Source organism: Nycticebus coucang, chromosome 11 (assembly GCF_027406575.1).
Source record: "Nycticebus coucang isolate mNycCou1 chromosome 11, mNycCou1.pri, whole genome shotgun sequence".
Classification (NCBI taxonomy): domain Eukaryota; kingdom Metazoa; phylum Chordata; class Mammalia; order Primates; family Lorisidae; genus Nycticebus; species Nycticebus coucang.
Genome location: NC_069790.1, coordinates 110,474,158 through 110,492,431, shown reverse-complemented (window position 1 = coordinate 110,492,431; position 18,274 = coordinate 110,474,158). Strand labels below are relative to the sequence as shown.

At 40.6% G+C, this 18,274-nt stretch overlaps 1 protein-coding gene across 4 annotated transcripts in view; it reads left to right on the top strand.

Annotated features, from left to right (window-relative positions):
- HIPK2 (homeodomain interacting protein kinase 2) overlaps positions 1-18,274 on the top strand; it is a 196,868-nt gene that overhangs the window by 147,454 nt on the left and 31,140 nt on the right. For 2 of the 4 annotated variants that reach the window (XM_053554039.1, XM_053554037.1), the window contains exons 9-12: positions 421-542; positions 9,714-9,853; positions 13,305-13,484; positions 17,488-17,769. In XM_053554039.1, the coding sequence (XP_053410014.1) occupies positions 421-542; positions 9,714-9,853; positions 13,305-13,484; positions 17,488-17,769 (724 nt within the window). Of the gene's footprint in view, positions 1-420; positions 543-9,710; positions 9,854-13,304; positions 13,485-17,487; positions 17,770-18,274 lie in introns of all 4 variants that reach the window. The other 2 variants (XM_053554038.1, XM_053554036.1) reach the window with 1 other exon arrangement.

The window sequence follows — 18,274 nt, the reverse complement described above, 5'->3', positions numbered from 1 at the left end:
TTACAGTTTACACAGAATGAATTTACTTTTGCAAGCACATGTGTGGTCAGCACCATTCTAAACTGGTTCCTGTGTTCTCTCCCTAACCCCAACACCTCTTGCTTTGGCTTGGCCCTTTGGGCCCTTGTTCTCCCATTACAATCTGTCAGCATAACTGTCCCACTTTTGGCCTTAGGGACTTCTTAATTTGACCTTCTAGCCCTGAAAGACATTCATTTCAAGATTTGGGGAGAATGACTGTGTTTCAAAGTAAGTTAGACACTGAAGGAGGGAAAGACCCAAGGACCCAAGGGGCCCAAGGACCAGCCATTACCTGGGTTTCAGACAGGGACTGATGCAAAGGGGAGTTGAGAGAGTTGAGGGAAGTTTGTCTTCATCCTCAGCTGACCCTCTCTCTCCCTCTCTTGATGTCTGGCACAGGCTTGCAGGCCTCTCCCTCTAAGCATGCTGGCTATTCAGTGCGAATGGAAAACGCAGTCCCCATTGTCACTCAAGCCCCAGGAGCTCAGCCCCTTCAGATCCAACCAGGTCTGCTTGCCCAGGTAATTCTTTCTTCTTTATTGTTACTGGTATTACCATTATCCATGTTAATGGTTGCAAAAGAGATACAGCTCTGCTTCCTCCCCTGTTCCCTGGTAATGAGTTAGGTGCCTTCAGTCATTGGAATGTATCTGTAATATTTTAAATGACCCCCAAATGAATTACCTTTCTTAGTATCTGCTTACAATTCCAAGAAGAAATTTAGATACAGGAAGAGTCTGGGGAAAATATTATTATTATATCTTTGAAATGCAAATAAATCCATGAGACCTAGGTTTTAATCCTAACTTCTAGTAACTCATCTATGACCTAAGGCAAGTCAGTTAACATCTCTTGCCTCAAATTTTTTTCTTGTGAAGTAGAACTCGTTTTTTTAAGAGCTGAAAGGAGCCTTGGAGATTATCCCTTCATTTTATAGTTGAAAATGAGGTTCACAGAGGCTATGAGCTGGAACCCCCTTATCTATCCATGTAGGTATTCTGATGCTAAAGTGAGATCACAGACATGAAAGATGGTTGGAAATTTGTAAAGCGTTATATGAATTTATGGTAACAGTAGTGATCCAATGATAATAGTAATCAATCCTTAATGACACTTGAACCCTAATAACAAATACATCTAATAACAAAGGCACTTTACAGTTGTTAACTGATTGAATCCCCACAATAAGGTATCTGTCTCCATTTAACAAATAGGGAAACTAAAGCATAATTACTTGCCCAAAGTCACATAGAAATTAGATGACAGAGTAAGTTCCCACCGAATGGGTATAATGTAGAGGTATATGACACACTTCCTGGGTGCAGGACTTAACTACAACTCGGGTGCTACCACAAAAATACAAACAATGTAACCCAATCATACATACCCTTATATTAATCCAAAATAAAAGAAAGAAAGTAATTAGGTAACAGAATCAGGACATAAACCCAAGAAGTCTGATGCCAGCATCTCTATTTTACCACCATGCTATACTACTTCTGTGTAATAATTTCTACTGTTGGGTGTCAAGGACAACTTAACGTAAATGTTACTGGTTAAGAAGCACCTTTATTTTTAAATAAGATAGATTTAGAAAGGCTTTTCCCAAAGACACTTTATTTATGGTGTCTTGCTAAACAGAAGTTGTTATTGTTTCCATTTTTATGTCAATTTACATAGATCATCTGGGCTTTCTTCTATTCCATTGGCTTCTCTAACATCCTATCATCTTAAACATTCTAACTCTAATAGGCTTTGGTATCTGATAGAGAAAGCCCTTTTCCCATATACAGTTGAACCTCTGTAAGTTGACCACCAAGGGACAGTAACAAACATCAACATCCAGAGGTGATCAACACAAGGAACTAGGCCTACTGTACTGATAGGTATAAATGGTACATCACTGGTCTATTAAAATTAGGTCAATTAGAGGAGATAGTCACTGTGCGGAAGTAGTCAATGTAGGGAGGTCGTCAACTATGGGGGTTCTATTGTAGTTCTTCAAAATTACCTTGTCTGTTCTTATCCCTTTACTTTTCAATATGAATTTTAATGTCACTCTTCTGTAAGAATTTTAGTTCCAAAAATAAAAAACCTGATTAATATTTATTAGACTTGTGTTGAATTTATATTTAGTTTAGGAATTCTGTCATCTTTATCCATGAACATGGTATAACTCTGTATATTAGTACTTTCAATAAAGTTTTCTTTTTCCTTTGTTGGAATAATTCTTAGTATTTTATAGCTTTGGTTGCTAATAACAATTTTTTATATTGTATTTTCTAACTATTTGTTTTTGGTTTATAGGAATATAACTGATTTTGGTCCGTTGAGTCATCTAGAAATGCTTCTAAATTCTGATAGTTTATGTTTCTGTAAATTCTCTCAGATTTGCTATGTTGATAGTCTTTTTATTTGCCAATGATACTACTTTGTTTCTTCCTTTCTAATCCTTACAACTTTTATTTATTGTTCTTATTTATACCACTGGGCTCAGTAAGACTGATCTCCAAAACAATGTTTACTAACAGTGACGATATTATTGATCCTTAACTAGTACCTAAAGGAAAGTCTAGCTATTTACCATTCGGTATTTTATGTGCTAGGAATATTTAATAGAGACACTTCGTTGTGCTTGTTAAGTTTTTAAATAAATACTGAATTATATCAGTGTTTATATTTTTTACATCTATTGGGATACTCAAGTGCTTTTTGTTCCTTAATCTGTTAATGGAATAAATGATACTAAGATTTTCTAATGCTAAACTACCTTTGCATTTATGAGATAAACTTCATTTGATCATGTTGTGCTTGATGTGGGATGCTTTTCAATACTGAATTAAGTCTGTAAATATGGTAGTTAATATTTTTGCACCTATGTTCATACATGAAAAATGGCATATAATTTCCCTTTCTTATAGAATCCTTATCTGATTTGAGTACAAAGTTATATCAACCTCATAAAACATGTTGGGTATTATTACTTTTTCTGCTTTCTGGAATGGCCTGTTTAAGATCGATATTAACCATTCTTTGCCTTTTTTGTGCTGATGTCCAAAGTGACACTGTGCAAGTCACCACTAACAACAAGGACTGCTGGCACACAGAGCTTTGTCTTATTCAAGGTTTGTAAACAGAGGACCTTCTACCTTTAAAACAGGCCTTCCATTCCTTCCTCTCACAACAATCCTTGCAGCTTCCTTTTGTTTGCACAGTTTAATAATAGTGGAGAGTTCAGAAAAGACCAAGATAGATCGAGAAAGAAAACTAAAGTTCAGTCCAGGTGCAAAGACGCTTGTTTATACCTTATCTGAGTGGTAAAAATCCACACCAGCCTACCATTGCTCCTCCTTTGTGAGCCAAAATCTATAAAATTCATGTGTGCCTCACAGATTAATTAGAGACCCTTTTTGTGTTTGCACGTTTAACCTTAGTAAGCCAGGAACCATCGCTGAAATAATAATTAGCACCTCTTATTAGCTAAAATGGACATTCCTCATTGTTCAGTTTGGTAGAACCAGTGAGCTCAGCACCCTGCATCTGTTTTAGTCCTTTAATCATAGCAAGAGAGAGCTTTACCTTTTGCTTACTTGATAAAGAGTCCCTAGAGTGTTGTAAATCCCCAAGTAGATGTAACCTAAAGCTGCAATTGGGAAAGTGAACAAAAAATATAGGGTTATAAGGATTTTAATTGTTAACAGTGTTTAGAACAGGGAACTGTTGGAAGCAATTTGAATGTTCATCAGGAGGAGATTTGTTAAATAAATCAATGCACATATAAAATGGAACACCATGTAGCCATGAAAAAGGACATGGTAGACCGAGGTGTCTTGATATGCAAAGATTTCTAAGATACATTAAGTGAAAAAAACCCTGCCCTGTCCAGTATCACGCTGTCTCCTTTTGTTTGTTGGCTGCTTTTTCTTTTTCTCTCTGCTTGTCACCTAACCCATGCCAGTGTTAGCCTGTTGAGATGTGGCTCTTTCCTAGATATTTTTAAATCATCCTTTCAAAGCACAAAAATAAGTTAACTTATAAAACTGGGATAATGTCTATAAAAAAGCAATAATTAAACATTTAAACTGAAGCTTTCATTTTTCTATGGGTAAATTTCTAGGTATCAGGCAGAGACATTCCAAGTACTATTATTTGCTTTACATTTCTCCAAAAAGCTAGCATGAGTCTTTTTATCTAAATATTTAAAATCCATTCAAGGATTTTATTTGTGAATGTTCAGAGATGGAGTCTTTGAATCCACGCCTCATGCTGATTTCACTGTCTTCGCCCTTCCCCTCCCCACTCCCAGCAGGGGAATGAGCCTCTGTGCACAGCAGGAGGGGTGCTAACCACGCACTCAGTAGGGCACCAGACGATGACTGCGCAGTGGAGAGAGAGGGTGATGATCATACCTTCTTGTGGCAGTGACATGGGCATGATCTTTACGAATAACCTCACCACAGAAATCATGAATGGCTAGGGAAAGGTGGAGAGATGGGAAGGTCGGTTCTTGATAGACTCAGTATTGAATTTATCTCAAATGTCAAATGGCAAGATCCAAAACCCCCTTTGATTAGAAATTCAGAAAGGCCAGACCCTTACAGGCAGAACCCTGCCATGAAGTCTTTATATTCTTCTAGCCAGTGGAATCATACCACCTGACGCCTTTAAATGTTTCCCTAGAGACAAACCATTGGCCTGAAGTCTTTAACTGTCCAAAATACAAAACTTTAATGCTTCTCACTCACAACTTCCTGTGGTAACATTTTCTGCAGCCAGTCTAAGCATTGTCCTGCCGTCTGCTTCCGTCTTGCTTGGCACCTGATACTGTCTAATGAAGTCTTGGTGATGCCGTCTGTATACAGTTACTGCCAAGGCCTGATCCCAATAGGGACCATCATTTTTTGGTATTATCACCGTGTTCAAATGCCTGCCCCACCACCACTGGCTGTATGAGTTTGGTGAAGTTATTTCTGAAATTTAATTCTTTTTCAAAGTAATACATCATTTTTTAAAGTTAAATGACACCATAAACTATTGAGAAAATAGCTGTCCTCTGGGGTTCTCACCCTTAAGTTATCCTGCCCCCAAACAATAATTTTTACCTTTGCTGTTTACTCTGTTATTTAACCCCATGTTTCTAAATAACAGGTTTAGACTGCTTTTCATTGATTTTTCCATTTTAGGTATTATCGATTGACTTCCAGTTATGGAAGATGAAGATTCAGTGCTCTAACCCAGTCCCGTCGCCGTAAAACACACGCTTTGTCCCTCCCTCCTTCTAACCTTTCTCCCAAAGAATTTTCATTCAACTCCTTTGTAATAGTTACATAATTACCATCAACACCTGTAACGTTCTCGGCTGAGTCTCAATAATGTTCTGTGATTATGTTTCCTTTCTTGTACAACTTCTTGCTTTTCCTGGAGTTAGTGATTGTCTCATTTTTCATTGGGTTAGTTTTCTATATATGTCATTAGACAGCCCCAGACCTTTTCAGAATCACAAAGGTGTATACGTTTACTATGTTGGTGTGTTTGAGAATATTGAAGTATTTGTTCCTCTAGCTCTCTGAAAGCTTTTAAGACTGTCCTGATCGGGTACCGTGGTGTGCACCTGTGTAGTCTCAGCTACTCGGGAGGCTGAGCAGGAGGATCATTTGCTTAAGCCCCAGAGTTCTAGCCTGCAGTGAGCTATGAACATTTGCACTACTGCATTCTGACCTAGGCCGCAATATGATGCTGTCTCTTTTAAAAATAAAAAATACCTAGCACTCTGGGAGGCCAAGGCAGATGGATAGCTCGAAGTCATAAGTTTGAGACCAGTCTAAGCAAGAGCAGAAACCCCATCTCTACTAAAAATAGAAAAAGAAAAAAATCTAGCCAGGTGTCATGGCAAGTGCCTATAGTCCCAACTACTCAGGAGGCTGAGGCAAGAAGATCTCTTGAACCCAAAAGTTTGAGGTTGCTGTGAGCTATGAGGCCAGGGCAACAGAGTGAGACTCTGTCTCTAAATAAATAAATAAAATTTTAAAAGACTTTCTCCTTTTCCTCAGAGTTGTTAGATTTCATGATTAAATGCTTCTTCCTGGTGGGTCTTTTTTTCTTACTGAACATCCTAGTTACTTACTTACTTATTTTTCGAGACAGTATTTCCCTCTGAGGCCCAAGCTAGAGTGCAGTGACATCATCGCAGCTCACTGCAACCTCAAATTCCTGGGCTCATGGGGTCCTACTGCCTCGGCCTCCTGAGTAACTGGAATGATAGGTGCATACCACTACACCCAACTAGTTGGTTTTGTGGAGAAGGGTTGTTTGTTTTTGTACAGGCAGGGTCTCACTATGTTGGCCAGGCTGGTCTCAAACTCCTGGCCTTAAGCAATCCTCCCACCTTGGCCTCCCAATATGCTAGGATTATGGGCATGAACCACTGTGCCTCGCCCTATTTGCCTTGAAAAAGAAAAGTAATCTGACCTAGGACCTATCCCTTTTAATCTGGGATTTTTTTTTTTTTTGATAATTTCTTTCCCTCCATTTTCTCTGTTCCTCCTTTGCAGAATTTTTATTAAGTGTTGGTACTTCTACATTGATCTTCCACTTTTCTTATCTTTTTCCCTCTACTTTATCTCTATTTCTGTGCTAGTTTCTGAGGGATTTCTTCAACTTTTTTTAACCTTCTTTTGAATTGTTCATTTCTGTTGTCATAATTCTCATTCCCAAGAGTTTATTCTTGTTCTGTGAATACAGATATTGGTATAGAGATACATATTACTATATGTGATCTTGTTTCATGGATATATATTCTTTAACTCTGCAAGGAGGTTAGTTATAGATTTTTGGAAATTTTCTCTGATTCCTACACTGTGTTTGTTTCCTCTGAGTTTCTTTTTGTCTGTGTGTTATTTTCTTTTACATTAGCAGCTTCCTTTAATATCCAGTGATCCTTGGCTGTTGGCTCATACTTAAGACTCGAGTACTGTCACTAATCAGGAGGGACTACTGAACATGGGCTTCTCTACAGGCTGAAAAGAGGCAAGCCCAGAATTTTCATTAGCAGAGTTTCTTCTCATTAGTCAGTCTTCCTAGCCTAGAGAGAATCGTCAGCCTCCTGCTTTCGGGGAGTTAGAAGCCTGCACACCATGGATCTGGGAACTGAGGCATTTAACACGCAGACTTGACATTCCTTTGATCTGCTAACTCAGTCATTGTCCATCAGTTTTTCAGCTTCTAAAATCTAAACTCTTGTTGTGTCTACCCTACTCTCTTTGCCCTTATGAACCTACATTTCTTTTTATTCCTTCACTTCATTTTAGTTGGGTTTGGAGGAAGTAATAAATGTACATGTTTTAATTTACCGTATTTCTGGGCAAGTTATTTAACCTCTCTGTGTCTCAATTTATGTATCTGAGAAATGGAAGAAAATAATAGTTCCTACCTCGCATGCCTGGGAGACATCAGAAACCCCATTTAGGACCTACCCCTGTGCTTGGCATACAATATGCATCAGGAAATGTTAGCTTCATTCTTAGTAGTAGTAATAAATTATAAAAATGTCTGATGAAGTGTTGTCTCAAATGAGCTGAGCATAGCAATCAGTGAAAGTAGTCAGAAAACAACCTTTTGACCCCATCTCTTTGAGGTAAAATGTTAATATCCATTTTGGGGAAATAAAAAAAAATGATGATCTTAGCTTGATACCAAGATTTCCTTTTTTTAAATAACATTAGTCACAACTTATGCTTTCTATGAGATCTGAAATAACTTCCAAATGGCTAAGTCAGTAGAAACCTTCCTGCGAATGAAATTATTCATTTAATATTTTGAATTTGCAACTGTTTTAATTTGTTATTATTCTGCTTACTGTGAATTAAGTTAATCTGAAATGCTACTAACTATAGTTAATAGCCCTGGCAGAGTTGCTTCTTTCACTCTCTCAACATTTATTTATTAGGCACTTGTAGTATTATCTTTGGTCCCTGAACTTTCTGCCTGTGTCAAAACAGATCAAAAAGCAAACAAGCAATATCCAAAAAGCACAAGAGCTCTCGCTGGGCCTCATCTGCAACATGAAAATGACGGAGCAGGTGAACTGTCCACTCAGATCTAAAATGTGGTTCTATCATTTTTATAAGCCCTAGTGTTTTTTAAGCCTTGACTCAAATTTGTAATCCATATCCAGAAGTGCTTGTTTGTATACATGAGTCAACGCACACATATTAAACACATGCATAAGGCCGGACGCAGTGGCTCGCACCTGTAATCCCAGCACTCTGGGAGGCTGAGGTGGGTGGATTACTTGAGCTCAGGAGTTCAAGACCCAGCCTGAGCAAAAGAGGGACCCCATCTCTAATAAAAATGGAAAACCTGAGGCAAGAGGATTGCTTGAGCTCGAGAGTTGGAGGTTGCTGTGAGCTGTGATGCCACAGCACTCTACCCAGGGTGATAGCTTAAGACTCTGTCTCAAAAACAACAAAAAGCAAAACAAAACAAACCACATGCACAGTTTTTGGAGTACTGATTAGGTAAATTATCCAATGTTAATCATGTCCAACCTCATAGAAAGAGAGAAATATAACTAAGATATCAAATCTTTAAATCCTTGTCCTGCCCAAGGGATATTTTACATTAGTGATCTCTTTTAAGTGTCCAACTTTGGACAGCAGTATTCAGCTTGAATCATTTAACAACCAAAGGCAAGCAGAATAGTGATTGAAGATAGAAAAAGCTTAAAACACAACACAGACACACCAATCTGCCAAGGAGGAGTCATGAAAGTTCATTTAGATTTCTTAGAAAAAACTTAATATTACAAACATTCAAGCAGTGACTTCCTCTCGTTTTTGTTTCAAGTTAAGCTGAAGGTCCCAACTTGGCTTCGTACTTGCTAGCTCTCAGATGTAGGCAACAGATATCTAACAATCTCAGAATTATAAAGACTCAGATTTAGAAAACAACACAATTCTAATTGATAAACAAAAGGTAGAATATTAAAGGATATTAGGGGCTGGGTGTAGTGGCTCAAGCCTATAATCCTAGCATTCTGGAAAGCTGAGATGGGAGGACTGCTTGAGCTCAGGAATTCAGTTTAAGCAAAGCAAGACCCCCATCTCTACTAAAAACAGCAAAAATTAGCCAGGCATTATGGTAGGCACCTGTAGTCCCAGCTGTTTAGGAGACTGAGGCAGGATATTGCTTGAGCCCAAGAGTGGCTGGAGGTTGCAGTGAGCTGTGATGATGTCTCTGTACTCTAACTTGGGTAACAGAGCTTGACTCTGCATCAAAAGAAACAAACCAAAAAAGAGGATACTAGGGAGAAAGCTTCTTGAGGGCAAGGAGTCACCCTCATCTAGCCCACATCTATGCCGATCTCTTGTGTGACAGAACAACTCAATAAATGAATGTCTGGAAACATTGACCATTGCTCATTAGAGCACATCGATAAATAATTCTTCAACATAAATTACTCCCTTCCATATAATTCTGTGCCCTTGTACTTAATCATCTTCTATTTAGTTCTTACATTTAATTTTTTTCTCCCCTTAACTTAGTCTTTGAGACCAGAAACCAGGTCTCCACTTTCATACCCATCACAAAGTCTTCTAGCACAACCCTGGGCACAGAATACATGCTGGATTCATGTCAATCAATTATGTGATTAATAAACATGGTCATTGCAAACATCTTCTGCTCTCCAGCAGGCCTGGCCGAGTGGGACCCAGCAGATCCTGCTTCCCCCAGCATGGCAGCAGCTGACTGGAGTGGCAACCCACACGTCAGTGCAGCACGCCACTGTGATTCCTGAGACCATGGCAGGCACCCAGCAGTTGGCTGACTGGAGGTAAGTAGGAAACCCTTTGTAAGTAAGGGGACACATCTGGGATGGGAAGTTATTTCCACCACTGATGTAGAGAGCTGCCAGGCAGGCCTGAATCTGAACTCTGGGTGTGTGAAGAGCCTTTTAAGGCTTTTTAAAATATTGTGTGGACTTAGGACAGTGGTTCACTCCTGTAGTCTCGGCATTTTGGGAGGCCAGGAGTTTAAGACCAGTCTGGTTAGCAAGGCATTGTGGCAGGCACCTGTAGTCCCAGCTACTTGGGAGGCTGAGGCGAGAGGATCACTTGAGCCCAAGAGTTTGAGATTGCTGTGATCTCTGATGCCACAGCACTCTACCCAGGGCAACAGAGTGAGACTCTGTCTCAATAAAAAAAAAAAAAAAAGACCAGCCTGGCAACATAGCAAGAATCTGACTCTAAAAAATACTTAAAAATCAGCCAGGCATGGTAATGTACACCTATAGTCTCAGCTACTCAGGAAGCTGAGGCAGGAGGGTCACTTGAGCCCAGGAGTTCAAGGTTATATGAGCTCTGATCATGCCACTGCAAACCAGACTGGGTGACAGAGTAAGACCACATCTCTTAAGAAAAAAAATACATATATATACACACACATATAGTTCAAATGTATATATGTATATACATAGATATGATGTATATATAGTGTGCACTATGACTAAGGCATAATGACAGGTTGTTTTTAAATAATTTACTAGGATATAAGAAAATCAGCTTCATGAATTTGTAGTCAGTTGTCATTCTTCCACCCCAAATTCAGTTTACCATCTAATCATCAGTGGAATTCACCAGACTCAGTCCTGGATGATTTTTGATTGTTTCTCAGAATTAAATTCAATTCCACTCTCATAAAATAAAGACTTGTCACCAGTCAAAAGAATATAGAAGAGAGTCCCTGGAGCCCTAAGCAATTCTAGACAGTTGTCATGAGGTTTTGAGACACGGGCACACTGGAGTCTGTCTGACTCCCAGGGAAGGCTTGGCAGAATGGGGTTTATTCGGAAGGGTGGACTCCGGCATGTTTGTTGAACGTTCGTCCTCGAGTAAGAGTCATATTTTCCAGATCAGAGCCCACTTTTCCCAGCCCCCAGACGTGTGCAGCTGCTCAAGGCCCAGCATGCCATACCCCCTCTGTTTCCAGAATTCTACCCTGTCTACCTGACTTCCCCACAGACACCCTGCTCTGCTGTTTCTATGCCCACTTCCCACTTTTCCTTGTATACCCCACACACATACCAGCACAATGCCCCCCTTCGCGAGTGCAGGCCAGATGGCAGCCCTCTAAGTCGTCCCCAACTCCCCATGGCCCTTTTGGGCTGTCTCTCATTCAGCACAAACATCAGGGCAGGTCACTCACCTCCATACCACCCAGGAAGCCTCCCACAGTTCCTGTTCTGACCCAAAAGGCTAGTGTGAGTAAAGAGCTCCCAGGAAAAGGTAGAAAGGGAGAGACAGACGTCGACTGCTGTCTACTGTGGCTTCCTCCTTTCCTCCATTTAACTTTCTGCCTAGTACAAAGAAGAGATTGCAGGGGCTTTTGCCCACAGCCCCACACAGTTCCCCAGCAACATCCCCCTTGCCCAACCCCATACTCTGGAAACACTTTCAACCCAAGTAGATGTGAGTTCAATTCTGCTTCTGCATGATCTGAGGCAACTTAAACTTTATGTACCTCAGTTTCTTCTTCAATAAAGTGGGGATTATAATACCTCCTTCACAGGTTTGTTGGGAAGTTTAAATTCAGATAAAATACAATGCACTTGGCCTAGACTTAATATGCACCATTGCACAGCCTGGTACATGACAGGCAATAAATTAACCTGTCATCTTCCCTTCCCCCAATCACAGGGACTCATGCACAGCAGGACAGCCTTTCCTCCTCCCACTCATCAGGAACTGCACCGAAGTGGAAAACTGCCTGACCAATTGCTTTTTTTTTTTCTCACTCCTTTTTCTCCTAAAAGACCACACACATACATACTCCTTTTTTCCCTTTGTCTTATAGCTCATGTAGTTGCAGAAGTACTCAGACACTCCCTCATTCATGCACATTTTCTTATTCCTTCTCCCTCCTTCCTTGCTCTTTTAAATCCCTTACCTTAAGAAAAAAAATCCCATACCCAGTGACCACAGAAAACATGTAAAGGTGGATTTCCTCCCCGTCTCTTGCCCATTTCATGTGTGAGCCAAAGACTATCCATCATCATGGCTAATAAACAAAAGAGAAGTACCAGTGCTGGGCCTTTATCAAAGAAAAAAGAATGCCATTTGTCTGCAGTAGACAACAAAATTAAGAAGCCCTAACATCAATTTCTAAAGTCTACATTTTACTAAATGCCCAAAAGACTCTATCAAAATCTCTCCAGAAGTGTTCGTCTATTTCTTTGTTTTTTCCCTATTCATTTTTCCCCATGTTGCAAGGATAGAATCTTATAATTTTTAAAAATTCAAGTGAATTCTCCTTTAGCTTTTAATTGTACTATGTATTAAATGTACTGTGTATTACCAGCTAATCTCAGCTCTTAATCACTACTTCTACCATTTCTATGGGAAAACAAGGCTCTGAGTGTCATACAATCCAGATTACAAGAATTTTGAAACATAACCCATTTTCAGGTTGAGGGCTGCCAGTATTTCTATGATAGCTCTTATTAATTTTGATTTAATACCAAACTCTATACATGCCTAGTCAACTTCAGTTAATCTAATTGTTCACTCAGCAAGCGTGTAATTAATTGATCAGCTGCTACATGCCTGAGCATTGTTCTAGCCACCAAGGGAATTCAAAAGAACATTAACAATTCCTAACGCCAGAAACATATGGCTCCCAGTCTTCAACGTTTGTTTTCCACATAAAGTACAATTTCCTTGTTAATGGTATTACTAACAAATCCCGCCTCTTTCACAGACTAACCCATTAAAGGCACTTTATAAATGCTAAGATAAAATACACAAGACTAGTCACCTGCTCAGGGACTTAAAAAGTTGGCGGGAATATGTATCTCCAGTCCCTAGAACTTGAAAGCGCTGAGCCTGCACTCTGGGCATTCTTCCCACTTCAAAGTCCTCATTCTCACTCAGCATCCACAGCTCCCAGGAAACCTGCTGAGCCCTCCCCAGGCTCATGTCTTCATCAACCTCACTCAGGGGTCCTCAAACTGCGGCCCAAAGGCCACATGAGGGGGTGTGATTGTATTTGTTCCCGTTTTGTTTTTTTACTTCAAAATAAGATATGTGCAGTGTGCATAGGAATTTGTTCGTAGTTGTTTTTTTTTATAGTCCGGCCCTCCAACGGTCTGGGGGACAGGGAACTGGCCCCCTGTTTTAAAAGTTTGAGGACCCCTGATTGGCTGTTAACTGGAGAGAAAACTTGATCTTATAGAGGGACTCTTTTAAAACCACCGAGTAAAGTGCCACGTCTTTTGGGCTCCTTTTCAGGAACACTCACGCTCACGGCAGCCATTACAATCCCATCATGCAGCAGCCAGCGCTATTGACCGGTCATGTGACCCTTCCTGCAGCCCAGCCCTTAAATGTGGGTGTGGCCCACGTGATGCGGCAGCAGCCAACCAGCACCACTTCTTCCCGGAAGAGCAAACAGCACCAGTTGTCTGTGAGGTAGGTAGTGAGCGCCAACCTATAGGGGAGAAACCCCAGGGGTTCCAAGTGTTAAAAGGGTTGCCTTTTAAGAAGTATCAGCACATGCTCTGGATCAGATGGCAGGGGACAGGAAGCAACTCGTTCCCCAGGGAACTGCAAAGCACTCATTCTGGGCCCTGTATGAGTGTATACCTAAGGGTGGGGGCCTGGAATTACTGCATGTCCAATGCCTTGAGTGCTTCTGTCCTTTTCATTAAAGAAAACATTATTCAGTGATACTCATTAAACTATGATAAGGAAGGCTTGTATCAGGACCATGCCACAAGGTATAGAGGCAGCTGCAAAGGGTCTTGGCAGTGGGTGAGAGAGTTGGACTCACCTCTGTAGGGCATAGGCAGGTGGGAATGTATAGCCAAGAAGCAGTGCGAGGAGTAGATGGGAAATTACTCAGAGGAAACGTTAAGAACGAGGGGACTCTGGCAGCGGTTCTCAATCTGTGGGTTGACCCTTTTACAGGGGTCGCCTAAATACATCCTGCATATCAGATATTTACATTACGATTCATAACAGTAGCAAAATTACAGTTATGAAGTAGCAACAAAAATACTTTTATGGTTGGGGGTCACCACAACATGAGGAACTGTATTAAAGGGCTACGGCATTAGGAAGGTTGAGAACCAGTGGGCTAAACCAACCCAGCAGAAATCTTGCTGAAGACAGCCAGGGTAGTCAGACATCACCTGGTGGAGGATGAAGAACCTGATGAGGTATCAAGGGTGGTGAGTTCTTGATAAACTGACTTAGCCGGGTTCTTTGCCAAAACTGGATTTTAGGACAAATAAACAGAGAGGCCAAGGAGAAGGTTCAGAAGCCTAAGTAAAGTTTGGCGAAGCAGAGAATCTTTGTCACTTTCTCTGATCTACAGAATGCTCAGCCTCACCTCTAAAGTTTCATTTTGGAAAGCACTTACCATGATAATGTTTTGAAACAAATACTAAAGAAATGTGCTTTCTTTAAAATCTAAGATCAGAAATTTAATGTTGCTCCTTGCTTAAGTATAAGCAATAACTTTGGTTATTCCCAGACACTGACCAGCAGAATACTAAAGTTCCCATTCCCTTTAAATCCAGTCTCGTCTCAATGAACTCTTAAAAAAAATCAAGATAGACAATGAGAGCTACATGCTCTGTAATTCCATTTATATGGTATTTTGGAAAAGGCAAAACAGAGAGACATACCAGATCAGGGGTTGCCCAGAAACCAGTAGAAGAGAGGATTGACTAGAAAGCAGCTTGAGGGAACTTTTCAGGTGATGAAATGGTTCTAAGTCTGGATTTTGGTGGGGGGTTATGACTGTACATTTGCCAAAACTCATCAAACACTTCAAAAGAGGGAATTTTACTATATGTCAATTATACTGACATATAGTAAATTATACTAACATTTTAAAAATATATAGATTTCCATGCCAACAAATGCATAAGGAGAGAGGGAGATTACATGACCGCAGAATTGCTTGTACCTTTCTTCCTAATAGCATTGACTTGAAGGTACTTAATTGTTTATTTGGGATAAGTTCATCAAGAGAAGTCCAATGTACAGAATGCCTAGTGAATTTTGCTGTTCTTCTTTCTCATATAACTAGATGCCAATATTAGGCCTGGTTTGTTTTTTTTTTCCATTCTTATTTAAAAATTGGTGGACTTTCCTCAACTTGTCATCCTTCTTCAAGATTCCTTGTTTGGGTATTTCTGACAACTCAAGAGAAAGTCATCTTAGATCATTGGGACCCCTCCAGAATGCTTTTGTTTGACAGCCTTGTGTCAGTATACCCATGTCATTATTAAATTGGCAGCAACTAAGTCCACTGTCTGGATCCTCCAGGGGCTGTCCTGCCCAGCCAGATGGACAGTCACACAGAACGCTGGTCCAGCCCAGAACTGAGCTGAGCATCCTTGTGGTTCACCTTGGCTGAGTAAGGGCACTAAGAACCCTTAGGCTCCCAGCCTGTTTGGAAGTCCCTCCTTTTTGTCTACTCACCACCCAGCTAGCCTCATGAAAGCTCATTGCCAGGGCATTTAAAGATTTATAAAATTAAGTCCAAAGTTATGTATTTGCCTATTTTTAAGGCCAATGCCTTAAGCAAAATAGTCTGAAAGATCAGAAGTGTCTCCCTTGTCAGTAATATGGCCAGGCATACTTTAACTATGCCAAGTGGGGATATTAAAACTCCTGGTAGTGAAAACATAATCTCAAAATTGTAACATATTAGCAATAACAAATGCATAGGTTTTTTGCTAAGTACGAACGGTAGAATGATCTTGTCAGTCAAACGTATTACCAACCTCCCAAAAAGAGCGAGCATTACACCAACTAGATAGAAACCTAAATCCACCTTTATTGAATTATTTTTGTTTCAGTGCCATCCCTTTAGCTAGAAGGTGCTAGAATCTCCAAAGATGTATAAAAGTCTAAGTTTCATTATTTAGACCTTAGTTTCTTACTGTATAGAGACTACAAGTAGAGCATCCCTAATTCAAATGTCTGAAATGTGAAATACTCCAAAACTCAAAACTTTTCGAGCACCTACATGAGGTTGTCCATGGAAAATTCCACACCTGACCTCATGTGGCAGGTCACAGTCAAAACTTTTTTTCATTCATAATTCACGAAGTGGGGGAAAAAACACTTTGTTTTATGCATAAAAGTTTTTAAAATATTCTATAAAATTGCCTTCAGGCCACGTGTATACGATGTATATCGAACAAATGAACTTTGTGTTTAGGCTTGGGTCCCATTCCTAAGAGGTCTCACACGTGTGCAAATATTCCAAAAATCTGAAAAAAAATCTAAAATCCAAAACACCTTTGTTCCCCAACATTTCAGACAAGGGATCTCAGACTTGTACTAGGGTCAGCCAAGAGTTTAATGAGAAGGGAAGAAAGTAGTTTTTTTTCCCCTAAAGTTAACAGAAATGCCTTTGGTTAATATAAAAAGAAATTTCAACTCAGCAAAAATCAAGATTAAAAGGTCTCTCTCTAAGCATACTTTTTCCTCTTGTACTGTTCCCCATTTTTATTACAGTTCAAATAGACTGGAAGGCTCAGATGTCAAAATCCAGAAAAATCATTTTGGGGGTTTTATTTATGTTTAGTTTTGTTTTTTTAAAACCATAAACATGCATCCTTGAATGGTCATGTCCTTTTTCCAGAGGAGGAAGGAGAGAAAGCTGAACCATTGTTCACCAAGGTTAAGTCCTTTACATCCTGAACCTCTTTAGAAACAAATGTTTTAGTTTAATCAACAGTAGAACAGCCATTAATAAGGAAACCCAAGCTTTATTTGCTAAACACCACTTCTCTCACTACCCCCCTCCAAACAAGACTTAAGTACATTTAGGTACTTAAGGTACAACAAAGCAGAGCTCAAAGTAGGACCTTGACCCTGAGGACAAGGGGCTGCATGATGCAGACACAGCTGAGTCCTGGCCATTCCATCTGGCCCTGCAAGACCCATGCACCTCTGGGGTGCAACCCACTCCCTGCAGCCTTGGCTATACCCTTCATCCCTCAGGAACTGACATATAGCTCCAAACCAGAGCCCAGTGGAGGCCAGGCTGCTATCTCCCATCTTGTAGCAAATAATAGAAAGACCACTGGAGGTGGTCACCTTCTCAGTTACAGACTGAGATTGGCCTGGCCCTGGAACTTCAGTAGAACCTCCATAATCAACCACTTCCCTACATACCTCCTTACCTTGATCTAATTTTCAGATAGACCAGACCTGAACCACATGTACCTGTCAGTACAGTAGACCTCGTTTCTTATGTAGATCAGTATGTTGACCTCCATATGTTGACCAGTTTGTGACGGCCCCTTGGGTGGTCACCTTACAGAGGTTCTACTGTGTTATTTTTTTATGGAGATTTGGCAAAGCTGGTATTTCGAGGCAGCTGGGCTTCTTGGAAGGAGTCACTGGGCCTGACGATCTTCTGTGAGCCTGTATGGTTGTGTTGTTACAGAAATGTGTCCACCTGCGAGGTGACCTCCTCTCAGGCCATCAGCTCCCCTCAGCGATCCAAACGCGTCAAAGAGAACACGCCTCCCCGCTGCGCCATGGCGCACAGCAGCCCGGCCGGCAGCGCTGCCGTCACGTGTGGGTGGGGCGACGCGGCCTCCAGCACCACCAGGGAGCGGCAGCGGCAGACAATTGTCATTCCCGACACCCCCAGCCCTACGGTCAGCGTCATCACCATCAGTAGTGACACGGACGAGGAGGAGGAACAGAAACACGCCCCCACCAGGTGAGGCGGTTTCACCTGGGCCTTTCAGGAAGGGCTTGCGCTGTGTAGTCTAGGCCCTTTTCCATCAGCAAACACAGTGACCCCTCTCTTCTGACCCTTAAATTTTGCTTTTGCCGTGTCCTAAAGTAGTGATCTTCAACCTGTGTGCCATGAGAAGATCTTAGGTGTGTCACAAAAATTTTTAAAGATCATTAATTAAATTATTTTCAAAAGAAGTTCCAAGCACAGTAAGTATATTCTTCTTTTTGCTCTTTTTTTTCTGATCAACATAATTGAAGTGTGCCATGGAAGTTTATAGGTTCAAGTGTGCCATGAGATAAAATAGGTTGAGAAAGACAGTCCTAACGTTATTTTAAGAGATGTCAGGTTTTTCATAAGGGTTCAAAACCAAAGTAATTTTGTATCACTGTGGTCTTAAAAAATAGTTACAGGCTCTATGCATTTGGGGAACTTGAGCCCATAAAAATCAGGCACACAATCCCAGTATATTTCGACTTTTGTAAGC